General features: G+C 42.5%; 1 protein-coding gene across 3 annotated transcripts in view; it reads right to left on the reverse strand.

Annotated features, from left to right (window-relative positions):
• Positions 1-497: 497 nt before the first annotated feature.
• The window catches only part of LRFN2 (leucine rich repeat and fibronectin type III domain containing 2), a 767606-nt gene continuing 750577 nt past the window's right edge, over positions 498-17526 (reverse strand). The window contains exons 6-7 of one of the 3 annotated variants that reach the window (XM_073628765.1): positions 8917-9178; positions 499-8165 (exon numbers count right to left, since the gene is read on the reverse strand). In XM_073628765.1, coding sequence (XP_073484866.1) covers positions 8142-8165; positions 8917-9178 — 286 coding nt within the window. In that variant the 3' untranslated portion in view covers positions 499-8141. Of the gene's footprint in view, positions 9179-17526 lie in introns of all 3 variants that reach the window. The other 2 variants (XM_073628764.1, XM_073628763.1) reach the window with 2 other exon arrangements.

Consider the following 17526-nt stretch of genomic DNA (forward strand, 5'->3'; position numbering starts at 1 on the left):
AGCCTGTGATACTTATGTACAGGGGAGGAGCCTGTGATACTTATGTACATGGGAGGAGCCTGTGATACTTATGTACATGGGAGGAGTCTGTGATACTTATGTACATGGGATGAGCCTGTGGTACTTCTGTACATGGGAGGAGCCTGTGATACTTCTGTACATGGGAGGAGCCTGTGATACTTATGTACATGGGAGGAGTCTGTGATACTTATGTACATGGGAGGAGCCTGTGATACTTATGTACAGGGGAGGAGCCTGTGATAATTATGTACATGGGAGGAGCCTGTAGTACTTATGTACATGGGAGGAGTCTGTGATACTTATGTACATGGGATTTTTTTTGTTTTTTATTTTTAATAAGTTTGCAAAGATTTCAAACAAACGTCTTACACATTGTCATTACGGGAAATTGTTTGTAGAATTTTGAGGAAAATAATGAATTTAATCTATTTTGGAATAAGGCTGTAACCTAACAAAATGTGGAAAAAGGTGAAGCGCTGTGAATACTTTCCGGATGCACTGTATAAATTAAAATTTATGATATGATTTCCTTCTATACATTACTTCCATGTGTAGTAATAATTGTATGTGATTTTTTGCTCAACTTAATAAAGTTTTAACTTTTGAAAATAGCACTAAAGAAAAATGCCTCTAAGAGGCTAAACTATTTCATCCTACATTTAAATTATAATTCATTTTTAACTAAATGCTTAATTATTTCGAGAATAAAAAGAGTCTACAGCTGGTTGGAAAATCCCTCTGTGTTTGAGGGGGTCATCAGCTAAAAGAGATTTTTTTTTTTTTTAGTTATCTTTATGAAGCTGTACTCTCCTCAAATAAAGAGTCATTGGCAATGGAAGTTCCTTTTATTTGTTTTTTTTATTTTTTCTCTTTTTTTTTTTTTTAATTTTAGATTTTTGAGGTGAACAGAAATTCTCTTGCCTTGCGGGAAAAATACTCATAAATGATCCCTTAAATTACAAATCTATTTCGCCACACATGTATTTTTTTCACGATTGTGGTATAGTGTTTCAGCATTTTTTATTTTTTTTTCCCTTTTAACAAAATCTCTACCACCTTTGTGATTTGGTTCTAGTTTCGGGTTCGGCTCACTTTTGGTTTTGTTAAAATTTCCTTAGTATTACACTTGAGTAGACACATACTTTTCCTGGTTCCAACAGACTCACATTTCCCCTTTTCAGAATAGTTTTCTTTACCGTATTTACCAAAAATAAAATACTTTAATGCAAGTAAAAAATGTCCAGTTTTCATTGCAGAATTTTTTTTTTACTGTACAATTTGTAGCAAAAATGGTCCTTTTTTTTTTTTCACATGAACATCATATTCTAAAACTCAGAGTAGGAAACATGATCATACAAGAGAAGTACATAGCCGGGTCACAACTGAGCTCTTGTCTTTTTTTTTTTCCTTTTGTAATAAAAAAAAAAAAGAAAAATTATACATTATATCCACCTTGTTAGTTTTTTTTTTTCCTGTACAAAATGCCAATGACCATCGCAATTGTAGAAATTAAATTAAAACAGAGCTTATGAAGTCCAATACGGCTGAAAGTACTTTTTTTTTTTTTTTTTTTGCCCCCCTCTCAGTCACAATAAAGTCAGTAATGAGAATGGTGGTGGACGACTCAAACATCCTTAAAAGTCCTTCGAAACAACGTTGATACTCTCCAGGAAATTTTTATAATTAGGAAGTGCAAGCCGTCAGGGAAATCCTGCTACTCCCAGTCGATACACTTGATTGCGTTGCTGACATCTGGAATGACAATTTTATCTTGTCATATCTCATTAAACTCTGAGCACTATTTATTTTGTTCATTAGTATCCTCGGGCGATAGACAAGTATTGGGTCAACTTGCATGGATGCTCACTCTTCAGATCTCCAGCTGTTGCCAAACTACATAGTCCAAGATGTTGGCTTTATTTTTTTTTTTTTCAATTACCAACACAGTTGTGATTTCCAAACTCAAAAATATAATCTTTAATAAATATTCAAGAACTTGGCTTTGCGGATAAAAAGTCGTCAAAGCCCAGTTGAACATGTCATTCAAATCGGCTAATTAAATTTCGGGTGCATCGTAAACAAAAAGCTTGCAAAGTCTTACCCTTGGTTTTCTTCAGCCACACAGCCTAGAGTAGAAAGGCCTGCCCCTGCCGAAAAAGAGGGCCTTTGCTCTCGGCACACAACTTAAGTCAGAATGGGACTTTGACAGTACCAGAGCACAATTTTGTTTTGTATTTCATAAATAGTTGCCGATTAAACCAGATACAGCTGCCGATCATACAGGTGGACCTCAAAAAATTAGAATACCAGCAAAAAGTTAATTCATTTTGATGATTATGGCTTACAGCTAGTAAAAACCCAAATTCTGGATCCCAGAAAATTGGAATGTTACATAAGACCAAAAAAAAAAGGATTTTTAATACAGAAATGTTGGCTGAAAAGTCTGTCCATGTACAGTATAGTATGCACTCAATCCTTGGTCGGGGCTCCTTTTGCATGAATTTGGCGTGGCATGGAGGTGATCAGCCTGTGGCACTGTTGAGGTGTTATGGAAGCCCAGGTTGCTTTGATAGCAGCCTTCAGCTCTTCTGAATTGTTGGGTCTGGTGTCTCTCATCTTGCTCTTGACAATACCCCACAGATTCTCTATGGGGTTTAGGTCAGGCGAGTTTGCAGGCCAGTCAAGCACAGTGATCCCATGATCATGCGACCAGATATTGGTAATTTTGGTAGTGTGGGCAGATGCCAAGTCCTGCTGGAAAATGAAATCATCATCTCCATAAAGCTGGTCAGCAGTGGCAAACATGAAGTGCTCTAGAATTTCTTGCTAGAGGGCTGCGCTGATTTTGGACTTGATAAAACACAGTGGACCAACACCAGCAGATGACATGGCTCCCCAAATCATCACTGACTGTGTAAACTTCACACTGGACCCCATGCAACTTGGATTCTGTGCTTCTCCACTCTCCCTCCAGACTCTGGGACCTTGGTTTCCAAATGAAATGCAAAATGTAATTTTCATCTGAAAAGGGGACTTTGGACCACTCAGCAACAGTCCAGTCCTTTTTCTCCTTAGCCCAGGTAGGGCACTTCTGACGTTGTCTCTGGTTCAGGAGTGGCTTGACACATGGAATGGGACAGTTGTAGCCCATGTCCTGGATTTGTCTGTGTGTGGTGGTTCTTGAAGCACTGACACCAGCTGTAGTCCACTCCTTGTGAATCTCCCCCAAATTCTCGACTGGCCTTTGCTTCACAATCCCCTCCTCCCAAGGCTGCAATTATCCCCGTTGCTTGTGCACCTTTTTCTACCACACTTTTTGCTTCCATTCAACTTCCCATCAATATGCTTGGATACAGCACTCTGTGAACAGCCAGCTTCTTTCGGAACGACCTTTTGTGACCTACCCTCCTTGTGGAGGGTGTCAATGACTGTGTTCTGGACAACTGTCAAGTCAGCGATCTTCCCCATGATTGTGTAACCTACTCAACCAGACTGAGAGACCATTTAAAAGATCAGGAAACCTTTACTGGTGTTTGGCGCTAATTAGCTGATTAGAGTGTGACACCATGAGTCTACAATAGAGTGTGACACCATGAGTCTACAATAGAGTGTGACACCATGAGTCTACAATAGAGTGTGACACCATGAGTCTACAATAGAGTGTGACACCATGAGTCTACAATATTCAACTTTTTCACAATATTCTAATTTTCTGAGATACTGAATTTTGGGGTGTCACTCGCTGTGAGCCATAATCATCAAAATGAAAAGAAAGGAATGCTTGAAATATATCACTATGTGTGTAATGAATTTATATAATATAAGAGTTTCACTTTTTGAAATGAATTACTGAAAAAAAATGAACTTTTTGATGATATTCACATATTTTGAGATGCACCTGTATACAGTGTATTGGTAATAAAACATCCATACAATGCACCCCCTAATCTGTTTTCCCCAACAGAAAATAGACATATAACATAAGCCTATACCTTGAACATCCTCAAAGGACTTACTGATCATAACAATGAAAAACAGATGTCTTCTCAACGCGTTTCGTAGTCTATATGTGATAATGCTGCACCGATTGTCTTGAGACATCGTAGGCACATGTTTATTCCAGGCATGGATCTGATTCTGTTTTTTTTTTTAACTAAAACTCGTGTGTTTTGGTGGTACAAAATAATTTGAAGTGGCACGTACAGACCATGAAATGCATTGAGAAGAACAACCAATATATATGTACATATATATGTTCTGGTTTTAATCAAAGTATATCTATCCATGGAAGTAAAATTAAAAAAAAAATTTCATGAGAAAATGTGTGTTCTGGTATCATTAAAGTCCCATTCTAGCTATATGTGTATACACTATATTCAGGGAGGTCGGTATTGTTCCCATATGGGGTATTACCATCTATTTAAGTTTGTATATATGATTATGAGAATGATCTTCGTTCTCTGAGGGAACACAATGGTGCAACATGCCTCCTGCTGAGCCAGACCAATCAACAAACCTCATGCTCCTGGTGATTGGACATTATTAGTAATGGCCCAGCAGCGGGTGCCTCAGACCTCTCAGAGAGACCACTGCTTCCACACAGAGAGCAAGGGTCCTCCTCTGCAGCATGCTGGCAGTGGACAGGCTATTCTGCTCAGGCTTTGGCTGCTTTCTAAACAAAACAAACTAAAAAGACGTTGCACAACTTTTGTTTTGATCGACCTGGAATGTATTCAGCTGATTTAAACAGAAAGTTCTATTGAGCTTCAAGATGTAGGTTAGCAACACTTAGAGCTGTGAAAATTGAACACCTGCTATCTAGAGCTTACCTGTTCTTTCACCCAGCTGAAAGATAAGTATACTAACAGAAGATTCAAGCTCAACTCATCATCCACAACTATTGCATACCGCCCAACACAGATTTCAGATCACTGAGTGACCATGCCCAGGTGCTGAAACCCATGCTGATCTAGGAGGTGTGGGATTCAGGTGGTGGGTGTCCTCAAAGGTCAGAAGGGTCAGACCAAAAAAAGCAGATTGGAAACCAATGAAAGGGCCCAAAGTTTCCACTGGAAAAAAATGGGGAAAGAAGAGTCCATATAGTGTAGTATGTAGCTAATATTTTCTCATTTTCTTATGATTAGAGAGAAACGAAAAAAAAAAGACAAAATTACTTACATCTAGTGAGGTTGCAGTGACCCAGGTGGGTAGAACCATGCAACCTTCCATAAAAGCAGGTGGAGAAAAGGCCTTGTCTCCATCCAGGGTGAAGTTGATCACTCTCGATACCATGGGGATCCTGGATTCTGGGGTCTCCAAACTATGGCCCTCCAGTTGTTCAGGAACTACAAATCCCATCATGCCTAGTCATGTCTGTGAATGTCAGAGTTTTACAATGCTTCATGGGACGTGTAGTTTCCACAACAGCTGGAGGGCCGTAGTTTGGAGATCCTGCTCTAGAACACTGGTCTCCAAACTGCTTCCCAGGGGCCAGATGCAGCCCTTTGCATGATTTTATCCAGCTCTTGGTTGACTATTTCATCCACTAACTCCAACAAAGCATTCCTTCTACTTACACTAATCCTCCCATTGACACCAAAGACGGGGCTCTATTCCTGCCACTGACAGCAAAGATGAGGCATTGTTTACTCCCACTGACACCGACGTATTTTCTACTCCCAACTGCCACAATCTGACCCCTATGAAGGAGAGTAAACTGGCCCTTTGTTTATAAAGTTTGCAGACCCCTGTTCTAGGAGTTCTCAGGTGGGTATCATATTGGTAAGATGAGAGGTCGTCAAAAGTTTATTGGTGAACCGGATGACAGAGGCACCCGGTGAGGTGTGTGTAAGTCATCAAGCTTGACTAACATCAGATCACTTTTTTTCATCAAAAGATGCATTTCGTGGCTATGACTCAACATTTACAACTAAATGTTTGATCTTTCTCAGTTTACTTTTCCACCTGAGGGTATCCATGTTAGGAGTGTGTTAGCTTACATGAACACACTCAGGTGAAAGAGTAAGCCGAAAAATTTCAAACATTTATGTATCACCATAAACTGAGGAAGTGGCAAGTTAAAGCCAAGAAACGCATATTTGGGTTAAATAAAGCTATCTGATGTTTGTCAAACTAGAAGGCTTCCACCCATCCCTTAGATACACCACAATGGGCACCTCTACTATTCGGTTCTCTGATGGACTCTTGACCTTTTCTCATTTTACTGGTCTAGGGGGTACTTTAGTCCTCCACTGAGACAGAAGATATTGGTTATGCTTGTTTGATTTTCTCCATAGAGTATAATGAAGAACCTCTCACTGTCAGGTGCATGTAAACACTCCTGTTCTTTGACAGCTGCTGGTCTCGTTCTAGTATCCTGATTTTGGCTATGATGCATCCCTGTCTGTCTGTCCACCTGCAAGGTGATTAATGTGGCCTGTCTCTGGGTGGAGACCAAACCAGATTTAAGACAGCCAAGCCTGCAGTCTCATGCTTGTGATAGCGCCTGTTACATGTGCTCAAGCTCCCTCTTTGTATCTCCTGCTCTTCTGTTTAAATTCACTTGTTGACGACCTCAAAACAGATTTGGCTATGATGCATCCCTGTCTGTATGTCCACCTGCAAGGTGATTAACATGGCCAGTCTCTGGGTGGAGACCAAACCTGAGTTAAGCCGGAGAGGCTGTAGTCTCATGCTTGTGATAGTGCCTGTTACACATGCTCAAGCTCCCTCTTTGTCTGTCCTGCGCTGCTGTTTGGATTAATTTGTTGACGACCTTGAAAATGGGAATCGGACTATTCTCTGAACTAGGCCTGCCTTTTGACCCTGACTATTCTGAACCTTCAAGAAAGGAAGGGGGACCCCTGGAAGTCCCACAACTATGGTGTCTTGCTGCAATGAATGGAGTGGCAACCTCAGCCTGGGCTCCGACCACACCACACCTCCAATGCGTTTCACTCCACCCCAGGAGCTTAGTCTTGGGGAACCATGGGGGCCTGCCATTTACCTGAGCTGTCATTGAACCCCTCTGCCCATCTGCCAACTGCAAGTACCTGTTTGCTTTGCTCAGTCCGCGCCTGCCCCGGCATGGTAGCCAGGCACTATAGCATTGTGTATAAGTCCTGAGGGCAACCGAGTACCGGTAGACCTGCCTGCCTTATAGGAAAGGGGGGCTGCTATAGGTGAAGAACACAGAAGCCAGCTATAGTGTCTGACCACCTGCGTTGGGGGTAGGCCTGACACTCACCTTGGAGGCAGTACACCGTGACCCCTTTCACCTGAGTTTTGTGATGGTCAGTACACATTGGATGGGGAGGGCCTGGGCTTAGATCTTCTGCAAGTATAGTTATCCATTAAGTAGCCAATTCATTCCTACACAGTACTTTGCCACTGGATGCAATTATATCAGTGGCAACATGTTTTCACACATTGTACAGAAGTTAATTGACTTTAATTATTAATAGGACATTTTAACACCTTTAACTCTTTAGATTTCTCATCTTAGAATTTAAGAAGCCCTACAGCTAAAAAGCTGTAATATAACACTATCAGACCTGCAAGACCGTGGCACTCCCAAAAATGGAAACTTTAATGCCTTTCCTAAAAAAAAAAAAAAAAATCGTGCTAACATCTGATGCACAAAGAAAAGAACAGCAATGAAAAAATATATAAACATTCTATAGAGCTTTCTTTCTTTATTTTTCTGAAAAATATATATTTCCATATCATACTTCCCTTTAGATTTTATTAAGGACTAATAACTATCTCAAATGATACAATAAATAAAACTTGCTTTCTTTAAAAAAAAAAAAAAAAGAAAAAAAAAGAGAAAACAGAAAATGAAAGAAAACTTTTGGAGGTGACCATGAATGGCGATGACTTGACTTGCGGCTTCATCACTTCACCGACGTCTCAGCGGGGGGGGGGGTCTTCATCAAACATCACACTTAAAGACAGGGATGAGTTTTTTTTTCCCGCCTCTCCAGACTTCATTGGGTTTTTTACGGGATAAAGAGCACTTTAGAATATAACATGTGCTTCTTGGCCGGAGCAGTCCACCAACTTCTTGTGCTTAGCACAATCTGCTCAATTTTGTGTCATGGTTACTCCTGCCGTGGGTGCTACCCACTTCTGTATCCATTGACCTAGAAATTCATAAGGAATTTAATTCTTGTACGCTACCCTTGCCATCAGAAACAGCAAGATAATCAATAACTGAAATGATCTGGTTATTTACACTGTGCTTTCCATTACCCATTCTGAGCTGTCGCAGGTACATCTAGTTGCGTTCCCTACTAGTTCACTATCGTCATACTGTAAAAGCATCCCATTAACTGAAAGGCTTCTCCTAGTCCAAATATTTGTCATCTTTCTTGGGTAACTACAGCACTGTGTTGCGGCAAAGTCCCCCATGTCAAATGAATGGCTACGTTTTGCTTTTCCCTCCAGGGGTAACATAAGGTGGCTACGGACTTTGGACTCTTGATTGCCCAACAAGGGCTCTTTGTCTGACTGGTGGACTGTCGTCGAAGTCCTGGAGTCCACAGCGTCCTCCTTTTTTTGACACCTCAACTCCAGGGAGGCGAACGCTCCCATAAGTCTATCAATATTGGGTTTAGACCTGGAGACAGGTCTCCACTTATGGGACAGAGTGCTTTGATTACTCTGTAGGCTATAGTCATCGCCTTCTGGGCTATTGACAGAACTAGAAGAGGAGGAGACACTACTGTGCACTGAGCCACAGTTGAATTCCATGAGTTCATTCCTGACCACCACTTTGGGATTGACTTGTAGTGGAACCCCATTCTGCACTGAATTTCCTCCATTAGTCTGGGAATAAACATTGGTGACATCGGCCATCTTCCCCTGGGAATTGTTGCATATTTTATATCTTACCATTAATATAACAATGAAGACCAGCAATGTAGCAACTATGATTCCACCAATAACTAGAATCATTGTTCCCCCCAAGAACTGGCTGTGCATGGACTGGCACTGCTGATAGTCCTCTTGGGTGAAGAACTGGGCACATCCCACTATGTTGGTGGCTGTGAGGGTGGTCGCCGTGTCATCCCAGATGGCCAAGACGCACAAATCGTACGCTGTCCCGGATACCAGATTGTTCACAACGAATGCTTTGTTTGAAGCAGGGATCATCCTAAAAGAGACAATAAAAAAGAAAAAAAAAAAAAAGAAAAGAACACAGGAAATGAATTGTTAATACAATTTTTGCAATATGAATATTCATAAGTGGTGTAAGATCATAGGAATACAAACATGTACTGTGTGTACGTAAATAACATAAAGTCATGTGCATATATATACATTTTGAAAGATACAAAATGAATTGAAAAATTACTAGTTTAGTTACATATACATTTTTTAATTAAAATATTTGGCGAACCAGGGTTTGAAAATACATATAAACATATAAGAGAAAAAAGAGGGCTGAATTGGTGTTTCTCTTGTTGCCAGAATAATATGTAGCATTTTTGTGCTACATAGACACAGGGCTTTTTGTCATCAGGCTTTCATTCTGGCTGCTGGTGGATCTACAGTATATTTGCCGGAGGGGTTCTTTTTTTTGTGGCAATCTATTGTTGCTGGAGGGGAATCTTGTGTTACTGGGGGTGGCCTATGTTGCTGGGGGGTCAATTGTTGCTAGAAGGGATCTACTGTTGAGGGAGGGGTCTATTGATGCTAGCTGCTGTAAAGTCTGTTGATGCTGGCTGGTGGGAGATCTGTTGTTGCTGGTGGGGGATATATTGTTGCTGTAAGTGATATACTGTTCTTTTGTTGCTGGAGGGGAATCTTTTGTTGCTGGGGGTTGCCTATGCTGCACGGGGGTCAATTGTTGGTAGAAGGGATCTACTGTTGAGGGAGGGGGTGTTTTGTTGCTGGCTGCTGAAAAGTCTATTGATGCCGGCTGCTGGAAGATTTGTTGTTGCTGGTGGGGGATCTATTTTTTGCTGGGGGGCTTATGTTGCTGGGGGATCAATTGTTGCTGTAAGGGAGCTACTGTTGAGGGAGGGGTCTATTGATGCTGAATGCTTGGAGATCTGTTGCTGGGGGTCTATTGTTGCTTGGGTGGTATTTTGTTGCTAAGGTCCATTGTTGCTGGGGGGGGGGTGTCTATTGTTGTCGGGAAATCTATTGTTCCTGGGGGGGTTCTATTGCTGCTGACTGTGGAGGATCTCTTTTACAACTTTTCTTGTTATCATTACCAAATTTCATACAAATTACTTAACACGACAAAATAATACTTGGCTCTGTATTCTCTAATAGGGGCGGTACTGGGAGGTGGTTATAGGTAGGAACCAAGGGACGATACTGGGAGGTGGGTATGGGTAGGAACCAAGGGACGGTACTGGGAGGTGGGTATGGGTAGGAACCAAGGGACGGTACTGGGAGGTGGGTATGGGTAGGAACCAAGGGACGGTACTGGGAGGTGGGTATGGGTAGGAACCAAGGGACGGTATTGGGAGGTGGGTATGGGTAGGAACCAAGGGACGGTACTGGGAGGTGGGTATGGGTAGGAACCAAGGGACGGTATTGGGAGGTGGGTATGGGTAGGATCCAAGGGACGTTACTGGGAGGTGGATATGGGTAGGAACCAAGGGACAGTACTGGGAGGTGGATATGGGTAGGAACCAAGGGACGGTGCTCGGAGGTGGGTAGGGAGTGGAGACATGAATGGGGGAGTTCTTGCACGTTTTCTCTGAAAAAAAAAGGCAGGCATAGACATATATACATTCATCTTTCATTTTAACGAAACTTACGCAATTCTAATTACTGAAGACTGAATATTCTGATTTTTGTTAGAAGTTCAGTCATGACTGGGTCTCTAAAAGCCCATTGCTACATTATATAACCAAAGATTTGTGGACACCTGACCATCACACCTATATGAGCTTGTTGTGCATCCCATTCCAGCACCATGGGTATTATTATTGCTCTGACTCCTTTCCAATCCTTGTATGGGTTGTCACCCACCCAAGAACGCAACAGTAGTAACTGCTACCTGACCAAGCTGGCCAAAGGGAGAGTGAGTGGAGATGGACAGTAATGGTAAACTTCTTTTGGGTAAAAACTCTTGGTAATGGTTCTATGAACTCAAAGCTGTAATAACACACAGTATATGGGAAATAAGTCACTGGAAGAGTTGTGTGCATGGTCGTGTGCGAAGATACAACTCATGAGCCTATTGGCCTATTTAAAGTGGTCTAGAAGTCTTGAAGACTGCTGAGTGGTCAAACTCTTGTGACCAGTGACCAGACCATGTTTGTCCCATCTGTGCTCTGACCCAGCTTGTCTTCACTCATTGCTGATCCTGGCCTGACCTGACCTTACTTCCTATCTGCTGATTTCCTGTATCTCCTCTCCTCATCTGATACTGACACTGGCTTAGCCCCGACTCCTCTTCTGCCTCCTGATTCTGTACCTCTGCTGCCTGGTTTTTGTCGACTCCTGTCTGCCTGACTACGCCTCCAGATACTCCACCTGCTAGCTCCTGCATGCTCTGCTGCACAGCTTTTAGTACTGTTCTCACCATATCTACAGCACTACCTAGAGCATCTTCTGTCCAGGATCTTCTAGAGGCACTCATGCCACTCTCTGTCCTGTTATACCCCTGTGTCCCATCTGACCCAGCTCCTCTTGTCTATGCTTGATGCTGATCCTGACTTGTGACTTGACCTTGCTTGCTTCCAGTCTGCCGATTCGGCACCTTTTCTGCTCATTTGATACTGACCCTGGCTTGGCCCTGCCTCCAGATTCTGTACCTTTGCTGCCCAGTTGTTGCCTCCTCCCTGCCTGACTACACCTCCAAATCCTGCAACTGCTAGCTCCTGCATTGCCTGTTGGGGGGTTTCCAATACTCTTCTCTCCGAATCTCCTGCACTACCCCAAAGCATCTTCTGGCCAGGATCTTCTATAGGCACCCATGACACCCTCTGCCTTGTTGTCCTCAACTTCAGGGGAATTAGGACAGGAGGTGTAAGGGAAGCGCTCTTGTTAACTCTACCAGGTATGTGACACAACATAACTTCAGCCTCCTTGTTTACTTTTGCCACATGGCTGCTTCAGGCATCAAGCCTAGGCCTTAGGTCTGAACTCATAGACCAATTTCCACACAGCTGCTTTGACTCTTCTCTCTCCCAGCTCACTCTCTTTATGCTTTTTTGCCACTCTGTCATTATCTGCACCTTGCAGACATGCACAGTGCTCTCTTGCAACCACATGGACTCCTCGGAGGGTTAAGCCTCAGTCTACTGTCAGGTCCCAAACTATAACAGGTGTGAATACCCGAACCATCAGTGTGTCCCAGTTGCCTGCAAAATCTGGTCCCAGGAGCAGAGATTTTCTTCCTTCCAAATCTCTATGAAATTTCCAGGCTCCATGTCCCAAACCAGGTTTTACCAACCACTGAGGAAACTGAAAAAACTGTTTCCTCTGAATGAAACAAGAACCCTGGAGCCCCTCAACCTGTCTAGTTGAGAATCCTGGGTGACCACCATACTGGGCACCACATTGTCACACCTTACAGAATTAACATGACATAGAAGATAACCACCCCAGTGTAGAACCGGCATTTCTTGATTGGAGCATTAACACCAGGGTTTCTCAACTAGGGTTCCATGGAGTCCTAGGGTTCCTCCAGAGGTTGCTAGGGGTTCCTTGAGCAATTAGCAATTTCTGCCTCTCAGATAAGCTCCCACTGACAACATTCATCTTTTTAGCTATCTGTAAGGGGATCATTCTTCCCACTGACCACAAGTGTAATAAGCAGTCTTCCCACTGACCATCACACTAATATATCATGAGTTGCAGATTTAGTAATTATCAGCAGAGGATTCTCTGAGACTGGAAGGGTTCCTCTGTGTTGAAAAGGTGGAGACGGGCTAATTTATAGTATTTTATGATCTTTTATGACCTATGAGATACAAGAATGTTGTTACCTTATGAGTGGAGAGGAGCGCAGGCATCTTTTGAACTCATCTGTAGCCGAACTCTGAACTCATGCTTTTTTTTTACTCCAAGGAGAAGAAGAAGGGTGTGAGTTTGAAGTTTGGCTAGAGATGAGTTCAGCAGACACCAGTGCTCATCTCTATTCATAACCACTTTAGAAGCGCCCGCACAGCAACATACCTGTACGTCGCTAGCCTCCTCCAGCTATAGGGGGCATGCACCCCGTCCCGCTGACTCCAGCTGTAAATATACACAGGGGGATTTTGTTAGCAGGTCCCGGCCAATGATAGTCTGTACACATTCCATGGGAATGTGCCCTTAGCTTAGGGAATGAGGTGAATTTCTGCTGACTTGCTTCATCCAGCAAAAATACTGTTTTTATTTTACTTGAACATGATTGGGTATTTTTATTTTTTGCAAAATTAATTTATTGACACATTTGCTTTGGGGAAAAAATGAACAGCTTATTTGCCTTTAGTAATGCAATCCCAAAGAGATATAGATAATGTAACAATGCGGTTGGCAACCCACTTGGGTGCTTCCACCAAACAGTGCCTCCTGCCCTCCAAACCGTTCCAGATACCAGCCCAGTTACCCTAAGCTTGGTACACAGAGAAGATGTTGAATTAAAACCAAAGTAATGGCTGTTTATTGAAGAGAAATACAGGTTTTATACACTTCAAAAGTAGGTTGATGCCCCCCCAAGGGGGTTCCACGATCCCTAGTGTCACACCCTCATTATGTAGTCACCCCTGTAAGTACTATTGAGAATGAGGGTTTCTTTGGGTTTATTAATTTTTATTTAATTTACAATTTTTCTATTACCATCTTTTTCCTTAACAGGGTCAGACCAAATAAAATTCTTTACTTTCTACATTATATATACCCCAATCACATGCATGCTCCTGAAGATTGGATCAATCCATGAAACGCGTAGAGATGATATATGCCGTGTTTCAATCCTTTTGTGTTCTACCAGCTACTTTTTATATGCTGTACTATATCAATTGTTTGTAATTATGTGAATACTAGCCTCTGCCATATGTGTGTATATGTGTGTATATACATGAATTGTTATTGACATATTAAATTTTTTACATATTAAAACTTTTTATTAGTATCTACGTGCTTGATTTAAAGTTCCACTCCCCCATCCCTGCTTTTTCAAAAGTAGGTCAGTCACCACATGAACAGTGAAACCAAATATTTACCCAAAACATAACACAAAGGTCAGATAACTAGGTAAAGTTGACACAAGACTAATCCCATCATGTAGGAACCTCCAAAAGTTATCCAAATTAGCCAACAGGCAGAAACAATAGGTGACTCAATTAAACTAACAATGGGAATGCACACGTAGAAGACACACAATGTGAGAGATACACTTAATAAACACATAACACCTTAATAAACAGACTTTCGGAGGTGACCCCCAGCATCAGGTTGCTTGAGATGGTTATATTGACATCTGCTCTGAGTCTAGGAGGGGTGGAAGCAGTCATTCCTGGTTTGGGTATAGAGGCCCCAAATATGTATCTGGGTCTGTGTGTTTTGGGGAACATGGATTGAATCCAAAGTAAAATTACTCCAAAGGTCCCTCAGGCACACCCTCCAAAAGAATAGAGCCCCCTCCAAATGCCAGGGCCCATAGTCAGTAAGCAAGAGGCTAGCCTGCAGTCCCCTCCAAAAGCCTCTGTCCTGGTTGGGTCTGTCACAGATAGATAGTTAGATAGATAGATAGATAGATAGATAGATAGATAGATAGATAGATAGATAGATAGATAGATAGATAGATAGATAGATAGATAGATAGATTCTCTATGACAGTAATTGGGAGAGATAGAGTGACATCTACGGAGGCCCCCTGAAGCTGTCTCCTTTTGGTGGATGGAGACTGTCCTGTCTAAAAAGAGGGAGGTATGAGGTTGCTTGTGCTCCCTGGCTGATCTGGTAGTGATGGAAAGATTGACGATTGATTCTGGGCTAACAATCTACTCTATGACAGTGATTGGAAGATAGATCAAGTGACATCTATGGAGGCCCCATGAAGCTGTCTGGTCTTGGTAGATGGAGACTGTCTTATCTCAATAGATGTTGGTATGAGGTTGCTTGTGCTCCCTGGCTGATCTGGTAGTGATAGATAGATTGACTGATTGATTGATGATTGATTCTGGGCTACCAATATACTCTATGGCAGTGATTGAGAGATAGATCAAGTGACATCTATGGAGGCCCCATGAAGCTGTCTCGTCTTGGTAGATGGAGACTGTCCTATCTCAATAGTTGGAGGTATGAGGTTGCTTGTGCTCCCTGGCTGCTCTGGTAGTGATAGATAGATTGACTGATTGATTGATGATTGATTCTGGGCTAACAATCTACTCAATGACAGTGATTGGGAGATGGATCAAGTGACATCTATGGAGGCCCCATGAAGGTGTCTCGTCTTAGTAGATGGAGACATGAAGTTGAACGTGCTCCCTGTTTGATAAAGTATTGATATGTACCTTTGCTCAGCATATAAATGAGTCTTCATTTAGTCCCCACCACAGCCACACACAATATTCATGCAGTGTGGAGGGGAGATGAATTCTTGGAACATCTTCCCCGTAGGGTTTCCTCTTCCCCGCTCCCTGACGTGTCATGTACAAATGAGGACAAACTCAGGGCCAGTTCCTTGTTTCAACCCCCCCGGGCGGTGGAGCAGCTGAACACATCAAACAAATAAAGCGCAATTGAAAACAAGGTTGTATTAACTTCCTTCCTTTGACTTTCATCTGCGACTTCCAAGAATAGAGCGGCGGTAACCATTATAGCTCCGATCAGCAGCCATTCAAGTGCGCTTTATTGATTTGTGTAGGTGAGATTTAATGCATATCCTGCAGAAATTGGCTCGGCTTTCCCCAGGACGCCCAGGCCCCACGTCCAAACCACACCGCAGGCCAATTAGTTTAGGAAGAGGGAAAAAAAAAAGGTTAATTTGCTTTTGCATTTGTTTTCGCTGCTCTGGTTTCTTTCCTCTCCGCGGAGTTGTAACGCCACCCGGAGCTGTCCAGGCAAAGGTGGAGACGACTCTTACAGGGAGATCGTTAGAATGCAAAAAAAAAAAGTGAGACTGCGAAAGTCAGACTGATGCTTCCATATCAATGCAGTTGATTCAGAAAAAGAAGGCAAAGACTTATTCTTGTAAATATGTTCGTTGCACTGAACTGACCACAGGAGGGCGCTTCTCCTTCACATGACCACTCAGCCTGCAATACGGATGAATGATGCTTTGAGCAGACCAAATAAATTGTTTGCAATAATGCCAATTGTGCTTGAAATATTCAGATGCAGGAAAACTTGTGGAGGGCTTTGCATTCGTATGCAAGCGCGCAAATGAAAAAGATCGCATTTTGCCCACGGCAAGTGGTCTAGTGCTAGAATTATTGCTCTCGCTCTAAAGATTGCAGCTATACCTCACATATGTGGTTTAAACATTGTATGCGTTCGCTTCTGCGTGCGAGTACGAGGGGATGGGGAAGCTTTACTTTTTTTTTTTTTTTTTTTTTTTTACACTCTCCCTTTAATATTTTTTAAATTTGTTATCACTTTTATTCCTATTACAAGGAATGTAAACATCCCTTGTAATAGGAATAGGGTATGACAGGTCCTCTTTATCGACAGATCTGGGGTCTATAAGTCCCCACATCTCTCCTGTATTCTGGAAAGCTTGAGATAAAAAGAAAAAAAAAATTGATCTCAGGCTTTCCAGCAAAATAAATGGCAGTGTTTACATCTGTCAGAGTTGGATGACGTTTCTTCTGGCCCCTGAGGGTCATAGAGATGGCCCGGGGCCCATCTGGTCCATGGCTAGCTCTATGGTAAACCGGCGCCACTGTTGGATTCATGCTTCGGATCCCCGTTCGCACAGGAGACGCCGTAGAAGCACCACGACAGGATGGGGGGGGGGCGTCCTCTCCCTCTGCCTGTAAAAGTAATCAAGCCACTAAGATGGCTTTTACACTGTAGGGAATCGCCGGCTGAAAAATAAGATATCTGGATGTCTGTAGCTGCACCCATTATCCAGATATCACAACTAAAAGTACATGACGTCGAATGACATCCACCAGGAGGAAGTGGTTAAGGTTTGACATGTTGGGTATCTATATACTCGGTGCAACCTCATCTTTTATATTTTGCTAAAAAATCGGGTAATCATTTGCATTTGCATTCCCTAAAATATTGTTGGAAAAATATTTTTTTGCTCTTGATAAACTACTGTGACATATAAATTTGGGTTCTTGGAGTGCCGCTCGAAGCGGCCATTTGTTCCGCTCCAGTGACTCACCGCGATTGGGGCTGGTGTCTTTGGTGCCCATCCAAGCCTCGTATACAAAGTATAGTTGAAAGACACTGCACTCCTTAAGAGCCTGTGTACTAGGTTGGAAAAGGAAGCAACCTCGACCCAGGCTACTCCCAGGCCACACCCACGGATATGTTTTGCCCCACCCACAGGACTTGGTCATAGAGTTTGACTAAGCCCTGTGGGCGGGGCAAAAC

This window comes from Aquarana catesbeiana, linkage group LG04, assembly GCF_042186555.1.
Source record: "Aquarana catesbeiana isolate 2022-GZ linkage group LG04, ASM4218655v1, whole genome shotgun sequence".
Lineage (NCBI taxonomy): Eukaryota > Metazoa > Chordata > Amphibia > Anura > Ranidae > Aquarana > Aquarana catesbeiana.